Raw genomic sequence first — 15271 nt, 5'->3', positions numbered from 1 at the left:
CACCGTGGAAATCTCCGCTGGACTTTGGGACTCAGGGATCCTTAGCAGAGAGACGGCAGGTCGGAACTGAACGGAGGGAGAGTCGGGCGGAATTCTTATTACGAGGCTGAATTATACCCCGGTTCGCTATTTTCCAAACGAAAATAGTTGGCGGGCGGCCGCGTGTGTGAGGGTCAATAACCATAGTTTGCCGCGGCGCGGTTTCGAGAGAGAAGATGCAGAATCTGGCGGGCCGCGAGCGCGCTGTTGCATCGAGTCGGGGTTGGTTATTTATAGAAACAGCTGTGGCCAGCCCCGTTCGAGTCTTCTCCCGTGACATTTGCAGAAAACTTCCACCTCGTCATCGTGCTCGCGTAAACGCCACCACGGTAATAACGATTACGCGCGTTACCCGATCGCGCTGCCTTCTTTTCCCTTCCGCCTCACCGTTTTCCCTCTCGTTCGCCTCTTTCGATCTCCACCGATCTCTCCTTCGATCTCCTTCGATCTCTCCCGTCCCCCTGGCGGCAGCGCGACCAAGGATAACGCGCCGCGACGTACCCCGCCGCGGCGCTGCCATCGCGCGACCCGTGACGCCCCATTCTCATGCCCCGATACGATAACGCCCAATCGAACGTCCCCGCGATCGCTCTAATCGCAGCCGTTTAAATTTCTCGGTAAAAGAAAGATCGGGTGACGTCTGTGAAACGATAGCCCTTCGACGTTGAACAACTTCGTATTACGTTACTTCGTCGCGACGCCGAATTTCAGAGCGAGTTTCTCTCGATCTTTCCCCTTTCCTTCCTCGACGAGTCTCGAATCTATCGAGGAAATCCCGCGAAATGGCAAGTACTCGGAACCCGGAGTGAAATTTCTCCGTTTCCTCGGAACGGTCCTCTCCCATCGTGGAAATTTCCGTCGAGACGCTGCTCGAGGATCGAATCCGATCGGTGAGTCCCAGCGCGATCGTTCCGCGGTGAATTGGCCTCGTCACGGTTTTCCCAGCGGAAGTGCCGAAGACGATCGATCGGGAAGACGAGGAACGAGAGCAGCGACCGTAGTCTATAGACCTGATGAAATATTGAAAGGAATTCGTCATTGCCGATTGTCCGGTCCTCGATGGCCGTCTCCTTCCATTCATCCGGCTAGCCGGCCGTTATTGCCGGAGCCCTTAAAATATTCATTCTACCGTCCTTTTTCTCTCCCAGCTTTCCTCCCCTCTTTCTTTCTTTCCCCGCTCTGCTCGTCTACGTTGATGGTTCGTTATCGTCACCGGTGAGCCGCGCTTTATCTTCGCGTCGAGCGAACAATGCCGCGTCTTCCTTGTCAGAACCAGGCTTATTCGATTTTCACCTCTGCCCTTTTTTCTTTTTGATCGCGGCACGCGTTAGTCCTCGAAGTAGGTTAGCTTCGTGTGAATCGAATCGGTAACGCTAAGTGCAGTCGTGGAAACGTGTTTATTAATGCACGGAGGAAACTTGTTCGTCTTTTCTCGGACGATAAAACGAGTCGCGGTAAATTTGTTTCGAAGAATCCGTTAAAGTGTTGGAGAAATTAAAGAATCGGGAAAGAGGAAGTAACGTGTTTAAGTTCTGTTTCCTCTTCGAAATTCTCCGTGTAATTTAATCGCGATCGCGTGGTAAAAACGGGGCAAAATTTGCCCGGTTAATTATCCGTGGAATTTAATCGAACGCTCCTGGCGTCCTCGTCTAATCGGCAATATCCGTCTTCATTCGTCGACGTAATAAACATCGGGTGGATGGTTTCCTCGTCACGGATTGTTTTCGACTTAACAAGCCGGTTGCTCGCGGTTCCGGCCAATTAACGTCCACCTCGTCAGGTCGATTCTTATCCGTGGCGCCGCGTCGTTTTTAATTAAAACTCTAATTGTACAGCTCGCCGCGTGCTTTTCACGGATTTAGGAGGCGGTGGCGCGCGCGCCGCTCTCCGGCCGGGCCCGTGAATCATTAATATTCATCGAGACGAGGCGGTGTTATACATTTTTACGCTCCCCTGAGCGTATTCTTCGTAGGCGGCTCGAGCACGCGTCTCCGGCCGTACATGAAATTCGGCTGATTTTATCTGCCCGACAACCCTTTTCCTTCGATTACCTCGACCCTTCGCGGCGCAGGTCCGCTTATCGCCTCTCGTCATCGCGATGTTATCGAGCGTGAAGATCGGCCGTCGCTTTTCCTCCTGGGCTCCGCCGAACTGCACACCCCGATTGCACCCTCGCCACGATTGCACCCTGATTGCCGCAGTCTCCGAACAATATCTCCTTCTAATTACCTCGGAGACGCTCGCGAGTTCTCCGAGTTCCGCCTCGCGCGTGTCCACTCGATTATCGGCCGAATTAATATTCATAGGGACGCGTCCGCCAGACGTTATCGCGACGTCGACGCTGTTTACGTCTAAGACAACGAAAAACGCGGACTATATCGCAAGCGAATACACGTTTCGAGCTTTCTCGCGAAACCAGTTCTTTGTTTCTCCGGCTAGAAGTCGTTCTCCGTTAAATTTCTGTCGAAAGTTAGAGATGGCAAACCAAAACATCACACTGACTTCTCTAATCGCGTATACCCTTCTCTTAGTGGCGTCGATTTCGCTCGCGGAATCCTCGGTCCCATCAACTCGCGGTGGAATCGATTTCCGCTCGCGGCTCAACTCCGCGCGATACCCGGCCGATTATTAGCCGCGATGTAACGGAAAGAGAGGGAGAGAGGCAGGGGAGGAGGGGACCTCGATTTGCTTGTAATTATAATCGTGGAATAACGGTGGCGAGACGTGACCGACTTGCGGTGGTTTGTAAAACGTAACGAGCGACTCGCCGGCTAACGATGTAATCAGCGATGTGCAGCTTCTTAGCGATTACGCTGCTAACGGAAGCCGTGCATCGCCGTGTCGCTGGCTGATGGAAATAGAGTCGTTGGGTCGGTCGTTCCACGCTGCATCTGCGCGTTGCAAACCTTGCGAGAACCGCGGACCTTTTTCTCAGAGAAATTGCTATACTATTACCCGCTAGATTCGTTTGGGTTCTTCTTTGATAGTTTCGACTTGCATTCGGTGAGAAAGTCGCGAAACCGGGAGGAAATTTCGAGCAAAGTCATCTTGGCGATCGTTGGACGAGATTATCGGCAATGTTAATCGGTTGTTTATTCGCAGTCGAATGAGCGTTCCATAAGAACGGAATGATAAGCAGAATGGTTGCTAATTGGTCGAAATCTCGATGGCTGGGGAGCAAGAAACGCGGCCATTGTTCGGCTGGCTACGTCGCTACAAATTTCCCGGTCGTCCGTGCAGAAAGATTTTCAGCATACCCGTAGAGACAGAGCCGGCCAATCGGCTACGAACCTCGATTAATTCCGCCGACAACGAAATCGCGAGTCACGTAGTCAATAAGAGCGTAATCAATCGGTCGAGCGAGCCGCGGGAACGTTTCCTCGATACGACTTCTGCACCGCAGAATCCGATCGAGCTCTGGCCAACCGGTGGACAGAATTTATTGGGTAATCAGATAGTCGTAGGAAATCGATGGCCGGCCGCGTCGTGGCGCAACCTTGTTCCCTCATTTTTACCATTTTCCCGTTGCCCCTATCGCGATAACGTATCTCTCTCGGTCGTTTCCATGCCGAGCCGAGCGATCCTTGCGCGAGATCGCAGCGTCGCGGCGGCACCGCCGATCGGAGATCGCTCCGAGGAGATCGTTCGATCCGTGTTAGGCAAGGCGGAAGAAAGGGCGAAGAGGGAAACGGGGGGAAAGCGGGGAAATCGACGGTCCTCCGAGCGAAGGCTTTTACGAGATTTCCGCGAAGCGTTCGAAAGCGATCCTCGCGCCGGTTTCGAGCAACACGCAGAAAATCCGTCGCACTTGCTCGAGGCGTTCGCCGTGGCACGATTTAAGGAACGCTGCACCAACGATCCTCCACATCCTGGGGCAATCATCGCGTATTTACGACTTCGGTTCCCTCGAATGGGTCCGGTCGGCGATATTTTCTATTACCGAACGACGAACGCGGCCATTGTGTGTGTACTCGAGAGTTTCGCGCGGACTCGATGACTCATTTCTCTAGGTAGACGCTTCGGCGTATCGAACCCTCGAACGGGATCCGGATAATCCGACGCGAATCCGTACGCGACGCGCGTCGCGAAGGAAACTAACGCGTCGCAGCTGCGGTTACTCTGGAGAAAGACTATCGAACGGTGGGAAAATGAGTTCTCGAACCGAGTGGTCGCAAGCAACGACGCAGTTCGACTGTTCCGCGACTCATTGTCTCTGAAATGTGGCAAAAGCGTGGCGCGAGATAAAAACCACTGCGCCGAGAGTGAGCGCGCGCGCGCCCGTATACGTTTGACACCGCTCGCGACTGTTTCTCTCCGCTAGCGTCGGTTCGCGCGCGCGCGCGCGGACGCGAGAGAGTTTGGCCGGTGTGCGTCGCGACTGCGGCGGCCTTGAGAGGGGTTCTTTGTGCAGTTGAGCGTTCACCACGGCTCACGTACGGCGTCGCGCACACGCTCGCTCGCACCTACGCACACATCCGCGCGGCAGATCGCGTGAGCGCTGCTAGGGTTGACGTTACACGTATACTGTAACGAGTTGCGTTGCACTTACGCGTACAAAGGGCGCTCCATGTGAGTCACGTGCTCGCATATGCTGCCAGCGCTCGATCTGCTCCCACTCTCCGCCCTTTTCCGCGCCTCTCCTCCCGGCTCTTTGACATAACGCGCCTACATAGCGCACATTGTCTCTCGCGTGTTCCCGCTGCACCGAATTTCTCTCCTTTCCTTCTTTTTTCTCCCCGTCTTCCTGTTTTTCCTTCCTCCGCTTCCCTTTTTTCACCGCGCGTTATCTCCGCGACTCTATCTCTCGCGTTGCAACCTTCTTCTTTTTCCCTCGCCGCGCATTCCTCTCGCGAACCCCGTCCTTTTTTCCTCTAAACGTCTCCACCGACCCGTCCCGACCTCCCGTTCCTTATATACTCGTCGCGAGGCCCCTCCTCGCGCCGCTCTTTTTCCTCCGCTCCGTCCCGGCGCTCCGCACCGCGCGTGCAGCGCCGCCCCGACGCACGGGGATCCCGCGAGACCGCGAACGCGGCGTGCATGCGGGTGTTGGCCACGTGCGCGCTGCACTTTTTGCCCGCTCCGCTTTTATGGGACGCGCGAGCCGTCCTCTTCTCGGGCCCCTCTTCGCTCCACGCGCAGCTCTCTCGACCGTGTCCCGAGCTCCTCCACCAACCTAGGTCTCGAGCTTTCGGCGGCGTGGTATCGGCTGAGACGCAAAGCTGAGAGAGAGAGAGAGTGAGAGAGATAGAGCGACGCGAAAGCCGGATCGCCTTGAATCGATTGGAAAACGCGCGAAAAGTATAGCAACGGCGGCGCGCAGTCGGATAAGAAATCGAAGCGAACTTGCCCGCGGCACAGATCGGAATTAGGCTGGCCGTTTGTCACGTTTAACGCGCTCGTAAATCGCTCGGCGACAGAATCCGCGCTAATAATCGTGGCTGTAGACCGATAATTACCGCGGCCCGTTACATAAATCGGTTTCGGGAAAGGCCTGAGTTCCCGCGGGTAGTGACATTTGGCGAGAGGAAAATCGGCGAGGTAGAAAGCGAGACGGTGCGCGGATAAGCTAGGTTCGGATGGTTTTGCAAGCGGTGAAAAGCCGGTGCGGTGCGGAGATTTCGCGATGGAGCGGGCACAGGCGACGACGTGTGGCCGATGCGCGCGCGCTCGTGTTGCACAAGCGAGAGAGAGCCTCGGGAGAGCGTGGCCGGAGCGCGGCGGCGCACGCGCGAGAGCGAGAGCGAGAGCTCCGGCGCGGACGTTTACTCGAAATGTCAAGGATGCAACCGCGCGAGTGCGCAGGCGCGCGCGCGACCGGTCCCCGAGACAATGGCGGCCGGAGGCGCGGAGGAATTGTTATTTTGTCACGCATGGCTTCGATTTACGTGCGCGCCGCTTCTCTCGCGCGAAAAACCCGCCCGTTTAAATGTTTCTGCCAACCCACGATCGCGCGAGGATCTCTTCGACGGATCGATCGATCGATCGCGTCGATCGTTATCGCGACGACATCGAAAATTTCGACCGATCGTTCGAATGTCAGCGAGATTTCGTTTCGTCTCCGACGTAACGCGCGGCGCGAGTGGAAGCGGAGCGGGCAGAGTCGTGGCAGCGAAGGCACGGAAACGAATAATGGAACTGGCGGATGAGTCAGTGATACAGCCGCGATTATTCATGCGTCCGCGTGATACGACGCGGTTCAAGCGACTTACCTGATTCTCGTACTGCGAAGTAGTAGCCTGTCGGGCCCCGGGGAAAAGCGGTCCCAGGGAGCCCGGCAGATAACGTCCGCCGGTCCGAAAATTCCAAAACCAGTTGCACTCCGGTTTACGAGTACCATTTCGCGGTTCGTAAAACGCGTTACTGCGTCTCGGGACCGCGCGCAAACAGCGAACCGTTAGGCCCTCTCTCTCTCTCGCGACGAGTCCTCCGAGCCGGCGAAAAGGCTTCGTTAAAACTAATTACCACCGGCCCTCGCTTCTCCCCGGTGTCCCGCTCTTAATTATCGAAGGCGTCGTAAAAACGAGCCAGCGGCCCGCCGAATGCATTTCTGTTTACCAGCTCTCTCAGCCGGAATTACGCTGCGTTTATCTCGCGTCGACGCGAGAGACGTAAAACGCGTGGCCACTTATCAACCGAAAAACGCTTCTTCGGGCTTACTGGCGGCGATAAACGCGTCGAAACACGCGCGTACCCCGACGCTGCCCGATACCGCGCGTTTCCTGACCGCCAGATACCGCGCCAGCCTCGAACGCTTCGTCTCCTTCCTCTCAACTTCGCCGTTCTTTTTCCCTTTCTGCCGCTTTTTTCTTCCTCTTTTCCCAGAAAACCGTCCAGTCACGCCGCACGATGCCCGGTTGACAGTCCTCGATATCGACCGCGCGTATCCTTAGCGCGACACACACGTGCGCGCGCGGCTCGACGTGTCGAAATCGCAGCAGCGAAGGCTGTGTTGTCGCGGAGCGTTGTAAATTTTCAGACAATCATTAGCCAACGATGTCGTCGGTTTCCATTACAGGGCAACCCGGTGGCCGCCGTTGTCTAGCCGGAGCGTGGCATTAGTCCTTATAAGCCGGTCGCGGCCGTCATGCGTGCGTAGATCCCGAGCATTTCCATTGTGTGACGCAACGCAGGCCTCTGCGCCGCGATTAATTATCGATGGCAAATCCAGATACGCTGAATAGCGAATCGCTCGGCCCCGCGCGTTTCGCCGATCGCGCGGTATCGCCGCGACCATCTGTTTTCGGCAGGCAGAGAGAGAGATCGCACCGAGCGATCGAAACCGCGATGATGAATCGACCGTGCCTACGCTTATCCGATCCTCGAGGAAAGTTTGAACTTTACGCTCGGGAACGTAAGGCAGCCGGGGCTCGGTTATCGGCTGGAATTTTGCCGCAGATTTATGGGCCGCGTCGACGAACCTCGACGCGCGGATGTGGTCCGCGGGATTGACAAATTGCGGCCGATGATGATTAGACAGATATCGCGATATCTCGCAATTTACGCCGAGTTGCTAGTCCGAGTCGCCACCGTTTCGCGAATTCGTGCTTGTTCTTGGCTCGCATGACGCGTTCACGATTCAGCGGGTCTAATCTTTGATCGTACCTTCGATCTTGAACCGTCAAGGGAAGTACGCGTCATCTACGAGTTTCTCGCGGATAAAATAACGTAGACGGTGACAAAAATTTTCCTCTCCTCGAAGGATTCTTTTAAGTCTCTCAAAATAATCATCTGTGGACATTGTTGTTTGTTTGCGGTCTGTCGAAACGTTATGATTATGTTCAATCTTCGTCAAAGTTGCGTCAGATTCGAATCCTACGTTTTCAAATTTAGCACAATGCGAAGGAAAAGTTACTCGACGTTGCTCTGACACGTAGTCCCTCATCATTTCCCATATGTAGTAAAGCGATAGAAACTTACGTCAACCATGAGTATTAATTCAAATTTGGCACTGTAGCGCATGAATTGCTCGACGTTGGTGTAAAACGTATTCAAAGTACTTCAGACCTTCTCGGATCATAAAACCCTCGGAAATTTCGTTTTTCGTCACAATCCTCTTTATTATCCTTTACTGTCATAACCTCAGACAAACTTACATCTACTAAGAGTGTAAAATTTTCAAATTTGGAATACCGTGGAACAATGGTAGCCCGTCACAATTCTAAATTATATGAAAGACACTCGAAAGCTTAGTTAACAAAAGGATTTTGTTGGTGTTCTAGATCGGTTACCACGACGGATCAGCGACGAGCGACATCCGGTGGTCCTGGTGGACTCGGACCTGTCCCGGTTGCCGCTGCCGGACCTGGTGCTCTCCGCCGTGGAGCAGCTTCCGGCGGCGACGCCGCAGGTGACCGTGTCGGCGCCGAGCAGCCCGACCAGGGACGCGGCGTTCCAGTTTCCGGAGTGCAGCGGCGACGAGAGCGGTCTGGCACCGGTGCCAAGCCCAAGGCCACGGCCGCGAAGACGCAGGCTCACCTCCGAGGGTGGCAGTGCCGCGGCCATGAAGAAGGGACCAGTCGCCGAGCCGATCTGCAACAGCTGCTGCGGCCACTACGGCCAGACCTTCAACGAGAGCCAGTGGGCGAGCGTAGGCGCCAACCTCAGGAACATCGCCGACGACTTTCACGCGTCAAAGACCAAGGTCAGTGCACTGCTCTACCCAATACCCCCCAAGGGGTATTCTTCGCTCCTGTGTCAATCCTTCTCCGCGTTTTGCCCCCGATACGTTTACTTCTCTACCCGATAACGCGAATTTCGAGCTGCAACAGCGCAGAGTTCTCTTCCTGAAATACTTCTAATTTTAATCGGAAATTCGTGTTTGGGAAAGTAAACTTTAAGGTTCGCCTAATCGATATTATGGGTTATCGACTTATCGAGAAACGCGAAATTGAGCGTTTGGAAATTATTCCTCTTTAATTACCAATTATATATCGCTATTGATAGAATTTTAATCCAATGCGAGGTTTGTAGAGACTCCCCAAGAGTTAGACTGGTTATAAGGGTTAAAGGTATAACTTGCTACCGATTATTTCCACGTTACGCAAGCTCCAGTGTCGCGTTTGATTCGAAACGCTCGAAGCAGCGGGGAATTTCGAAAAAAAATGAGAAATTTTATTAGCTGTAAATATTCGCGAAGCGCGGCGGAGCGAAAGGAGGGAAAGCCCCGGCTGGCTCTTTTGTTTCCAACTTTCCGCGGCTGAATGCCGGCTTATCGTTACCGCGAGCGTAACGCCAAGTGTTTACGACGCGAGGAGTACAGGTGCGAAGTGCGCGGCGTAAAAATAATTGCGTTGCGCTCCCTGTCACGATTCCAGCCACCCCCGCGCGATGCTTTTTCACTCGTCGTAAAGTCACCCTTGTAGCGGTGGCTGTTATAAAACCGTCGGAATACGCAGATGCCACGGAGGGACCTGTAAAATAGAATTCTCCCCAACCCTGTCATTTTTACGCTCTCAATTTCTAAATTAATTTCGCCCTCTCGCGTCCCGTTCACCGTGTACGAAATTCTTCGGTACCAGACGAGTCCTTACTCGCACGAGATTCGCGTAAAAAGCGTTTCTATTCGAACGAGAAATTTCTCAATCTTGGCCGAAAATCGATCAGACCCGTGGAAGATACGGCGAGATATAATGGTCTCGCGAATGATTCACCGTCTCTCATTTCGCCGCGGTTCTGCGGCTGCTCTTTCTCTCTCTCTTTCGGTCGTTCTGCGGCCAGCGCGGAAGAAAGGAGAGAAATCGGCTGGTGTGGGTCAGCCACGGCCATAAACGCGAATTTAGTTATATCGGTGGCACCGACGGTGTCCCACGGGCGCAATAAATATCCGCTCGCCACCGTTAAGACGTCTAGTATTGCTCCCAGCGTGTATGACCCCGCGCACGGCCGCCACTTCATCACCGTTTCACCCGCGCGATCTACCGCCCCCCTTTTCCCCCTGCGACCCCTTCGATCGCCCGATCGAATATGTATCGACGACGGCCGCCGGGACGATGGCCCGCACTGATTTTACGAGGCGTCCCCGGTTGTTTGTCGCGGCCGCGGAGGTGAGAAAAATAGAACGTCCGGACGGTTTTATGGCCGGATTCCATTTTTACACATCGACCAGATGAAATTGCTCGCGGACAGTCGTAAACGAATTACGGAAGATCGCCCGTCCACGCGGAAGTCCATGTTAGAATTCGCCGCGAGTGGATTGGATTTCGCGATTGACGAGCACGATACCGTTGCTTGTCGCGCGATTCTATTTTATTTTATTTTTTTCCTCTGTTTTCCTTTTTACTTTTTTTTCGTCGATGCGAGATACAGTTTCGTCGCGTTTGAAGTTACGATTATTCTGTATTTTTTCTTTCTTTTTTTCCTCGGGCATGGACTATTTCCTTTCGTCTCGATTCTATTACCGAGATTACCGCGAGATCCATGGCGAATGGCGCGTAGAGGTCCGTTGTTAGCGCGACGGAGGAACAACGGGGTCTCGGAGCTAATAGACAAGCGTAAACGGAGATAAAAACGGATCTAATCCCCCGCTGGTAATCATCGAATCGCCGAGAAAGAATAGTTTCTCGGGGAGAACGATTATTACGGTCGGTCGTTCTTTTCACTCGCGTACGTCGTGGACCGTAGGAGTAGAGGACGGGGAAGGGGTCCTTTCACGGTTTACGAGATTCCCCGTGATTTGCCGCGACCGATCGGAAGAAAGGAGCCGAGGGCAAGGACGGGGGTGACGCGAGGAAAAGAAGAGAGAGAGAGACGGAGAAAAAGATGAACAAGCCGGAAGGGCATTGCTGCTTTATCCGTCTCGACTTTATTCGCTTTAAAGGTCCGCGTCAGCGTGATACCCAATCCCGCAACGTCTAATTATTGCCGGTTAAGTGGCGGTAATTGAAGGGGGGCGAACGGATCCGTGAAATTGAAGAAATCTCCGCGCCTCTGCTCGAGGATCGGATACCGATCGGCTGGGTAACTCGAGAGGACCGGCTTGTTGATAATACGAATCGCGGCGAATTCTCTGCCGAGGGAATTGTCTCTACGGAATCTCCGGCGGGGTGTTTGCGTTCCACCCTCCGGGGGAATCCGAGTGTCGGATTAATCCGCCGATGGACGACAGAGGAGATGTTCTTGTATCCTCGCGTGTTCCCCGTGTGTACAGGGTGGATTCGCGTCTCGTACGTGCTTTCTTTCCTCGTTTCTTCTCGGGATTACGTTCGGTATCGCGTGACGAGCTCGCGCGCGCTTCGCGCAGGACGGATATCATCTCGACGGATATGTCTCTCGATGAACCGATTTTTCCCATCGCAGTACCGATTCGTTTATCCGTGATCTGGAATTCTCGCGCGGAGACACGGAAGCAAAGTGGCCGGGAGATAATTGGAACGTAACTTTGGTCCGCGAGACGCTTCTATCCGCGCGTTTTTCTTCGGACAGCGATCGCGCCGATAGCATTGACTCGTCGTAAATCGCTTGGGCCGGACGCGGTCGCGTTCTTGGGGCCTTTCGCGGGTTCCGCGGCGCAGAAGGAAGCTGGCCCGACGAGAGGACGCGTGGTCGAGCGCGAGTTACGAGCGCAGTTCGTTCCCCATTCGTCATGGGAAGGCACCGCTTTACATATGCATGGAGAGTAAGCGAGCATGTAACGGCTAAGTGGTCACATCCCCTTACGCGAAAGTTAAGTGGGCATGGCAGCACGAGCCGTGGCCACGGGCCGAGAAAATTATCTTCAATTATCTCGTGCAATCGCGAGCCCTCTCTGCGCGCTCCTTCCTTCTCCTCCTCGCGATCCGCCTTGGCCTCCTCTTCGCCTTTCCTCTTCGCGCCACTCGCCGCCCTCCTCGTGATTTATCATTCCAGGAAACCGTTTCTCCTTCTGCGAATTATCGCGTAAAAACGCGATATCGATGAATATTAATCTCGGCCGAGGAAATCTTCGGATTCCCGCTGGAACTCGCAGCCGATTAAATCTGCCGGGCTCGGAACGGCTAACTCGAGAGAGATCTCTAATGGCCAGGTTCTAACGTCCGCAATTTCCCAGAATCCCCGGCGAAGACGTTCGCGGTAGCGCCGAGAAAATTGCCCCACGGCCACGATCCAGTATATTCCTTCTCCCGCCTGGCTCTGCTTCGATTTCCTCGAAGCCCGCGCGTTTACCCGCCAAGCGGCTAATGAAACGTTCAACCACCGACATTTATCAGTTATTCAAACGATCGACGCGTAAATTGATACATTAGGCCCCCGGTAGCATAACGGGTCTCTCGGTGGATGGGGCAAGAAGCATCCTGTCCGTTCTTCTTGCCCCGCATCTTGTCCAAGAAAATCCACCGGTCCCTTCTAGGCACGCGATCGAACCTTCCCATCCTCCGATTCGAGTTCGCTTCTATTCGCTCCATCGTCTCTCCAGGTGTTCCTCTTCGCCCGATTTTATCGTCCACGGTGCGTTGCACGCTCGCTACCCGGACCAACCCGTCGGCCAGACCGCAAACCTCCGTTGTCCATCGGTTTTTCCCGCGTGCCGCGTCGGTACGTCCTCTCGATCGGCCATCGCGACGCCGAGCCGCGCGATTATCTTGCGTCCTTAAGTCCACGGGATTGTAGCTCGCTCCCCGCGCCATTTCTAACAGATATCCGTCATCCGTGTCGCTGATATGAGCGTCGAGGTCTGGCTTAACGGTTATCGATATTGAACACGACACGGTGGCCATTTCTCGAGACCATAGAGCGAAACTTCCTCTCGTTCGTCGAACAGAAACGATTTCACGGGTCAGATCGATTCGGCAAAACGATTCCTTCTTTTTCCGGGAATAGAAAAAATTCGCTGCTTTAGAAATGGCTTGGAAGCCGGAAGTTTATAATCGAACCCGCGGTCGGGGATGGACGGTGTCGTTGCGCGTTTTAAATCCACGGTCACTGTCCCCGCTGAATTATTAATCGTCGCACGGTTACTTAAAGTTGCCGGAGCCTTCTCTAATCCCCGGCATTAATCAACCGCGTGTAACTGGTTGCCGAACTAAGCCGAGCCCGGCCGGGCCGAGCGGAAAGACCGAGAAAGAGACAGACGGTCCGCGTAGGAATAGACATTCAACCGGTTGCGCAACCTGCTGCCACGAACAATTAAAATTTACCGTCCCGGCAACGATAAACGTCGACGACGTAATCCCCGCGACCGGGTCGCGCATAAATTTCGCGCGCAACCGGCAAGCGAAGCGCGTACGAGCGTTGCCCAACGCGTTCGGGGCGTTCTCTTCCGGGCCCGAAGCAATAAAACCTGCCCGCGCCACCTTTTCATACGCCTATACAGACGTCCGGAGAGAAAGTGCCGGCAATCGCAGGTGGCTGGATGATAACGCTCGAGACGCGTGAAACGTTCGCTCGGTTTCCTCGAGACGATTCGAGATAAAACGAGGGCAGCTGACGGAGGTCGCGATGGGGTGTTCGCAGGCTTTCTCCGCTAGGAAACGCGTGGAAACGTGGAAGAATCGGCTGAGAGGGCAGAGGGGGAAAGGACACTATTAATTGACGAGGAGGACTCCCACGAGGAGAGTCCATAGACAATAATTCTTTCTTAATGCGACGCCTTCCTCCGCCGCTCTCGCTCGCACCCTCCTTGCTAGCCGCGCGTAATCTCTTTCTGCTGCGAGCAACACTCGGACCGGGTGTTTTTCTATCCTCGCCGTTGCCGTGGCAGGGGTCGAAACCGAGGAGTTGTATCGGGGCGGATCGAAGCCGACGATGACCAGATATTATGGCCGCCACCCCCATAAAAGCCTCTGCTCTCGGAGATTGAGCTCGCCCCGGTTCTCGCCGTTTATTATTGCGCGTCCGGCCACCACTAGTGGATTAAGACGAAACGAGGATCGGAAGTCGCGCGCAGGGGGTGTGATCGAGGAAACAAAGGAGGAAACCTAGGTCTCACCCTCACCGCGGGAAAGATACACTCGACCGGGGCGATATTCGAGAGGGTGAGAGGGTGAGAAGCATCGGGCCAACGGAAAATATTACCGTCGCGCTTATCAGCTTTGCAGAGGAGATCCAACCAAAGATCTCGTCGATCTCTCGGGATAATTAATATTTTAACGAACCGGAATTTCTCTCGGATAAATCGGGAAAGAATTCGATGGATTAAATCGTTACGGTGATATCGATAACCTTCGCCGAGCTGATTTCACCCCTAATGACTAATTGGATAATGAATCGTTCTCCGTGGAAGTTATAACGAAGACCTTTGTGTCGGAGGCAGTCTCGGGACGGGGGTGGGATTCTTAAGCGAGAGGAAAGTTTCGCGGGCCAATTGCTTCCCGGTGGAAATTCTTCAAAGCGGAAATTAATTGACAATTAACCGGCATTAATGCGGTCCCGGCCGCGATTTGTGTTTCGCGCAAGTGGCGCCGCCGGTCCCTGGGGAGCTCGGTGGACCTTAATCGCGACGTCGCATTCCCCTCGAGCGTCTCGTCTTCTCGTGTAAATTCGGAGGGATCAGGGAGAGAACTCGATAAAAAGAGCGCGGTGCTTTCTCTACGCCGGAGGCTTAGCCGCAAGGAGTGTCGAATCGACGGTAATTCCGTCCAATTAGGACACTCCCAATTAGAGGAGCCTTAGCCCGGCTCCCCTCTTTCTTTGGCCCTCCTCGCCCCCGCGGTTCCCTGTGATTCTTGCTTCCAGAGAAACACGACAGCTCGTCGAGTCCCTCTCTTATCGAGCACCCGCGGGAACCTAACCCAAACCAGTCCTCTTGTCCCTCTTAAATTTACCTTTTTCCTTTCCCCATTTTCGGTGTCACGGAATTCGTCGTTGGATCTGGAACGTGAATCGATCGAACTGCTTGTTCTGTTTCAGGCCGCGGAGATCGAAAAGTCCCGGCTGCCCGCGATGAACTCGGGCTTCGGAAACTCGAGCAACGGGAACGGGTCCACGGACAGCATCCTGTCGTTGCTGATCCCAGCTCCGCTACGCGAGACCCTGTGGACGACGGTGGCCCTGTACCTTGGATGGAGGCTGGTATCCCGTCTTCGATAGACGCGACGGAATCATCGTGTCGTCGCCAGGACGGGCGGCCACGATGCCTCGAGGACACGAAGAACGATTACGGGCGCTTGGAACGGCATCAGGGACAGTCGGTACGGCGAGCAGCTACTCGGTGAACCAGCCACCACTTCTTCCTGGTCCCGTGCAACCGGCGCCAACGTCCGGGTACCATGGTCCGGTGCCGTTTCGAGGGTCGGCAGAGCTACCTGGAGCCAGCAGG

The 15271-nt window shown here is 54.6% G+C and overlaps 1 protein-coding gene across 1 annotated transcript; it reads left to right on the top strand.

The window, feature by feature from the left end:
• The first annotated feature begins 7963 nt into the window (after positions 1–7963).
• On the top strand, positions 7964–15042 carry LOC143220604 (uncharacterized). The gene is made up of 3 exons (XM_076446223.1): positions 7964–7967; positions 8259–8680; positions 14863–15042. The coding sequence occupies exons 1-3, from the start codon at positions 7964–7966 to the stop codon at positions 15040–15042; spliced, it is 606 nt and encodes a 201-aa protein (XP_076302338.1).
• Positions 15043–15271: the final 229 nt, after the last annotated feature.

The sequence above is a fragment of the Lasioglossum baleicum genome, unplaced genomic scaffold (assembly GCF_051020765.1).
Source record: "Lasioglossum baleicum unplaced genomic scaffold, iyLasBale1 scaffold1270, whole genome shotgun sequence".
NCBI classification, from domain to species: Eukaryota; Metazoa; Arthropoda; class Insecta; order Hymenoptera; family Halictidae; genus Lasioglossum; species Lasioglossum baleicum.
This window is presented reverse-complemented; position numbering and strand designations above follow the sequence as displayed.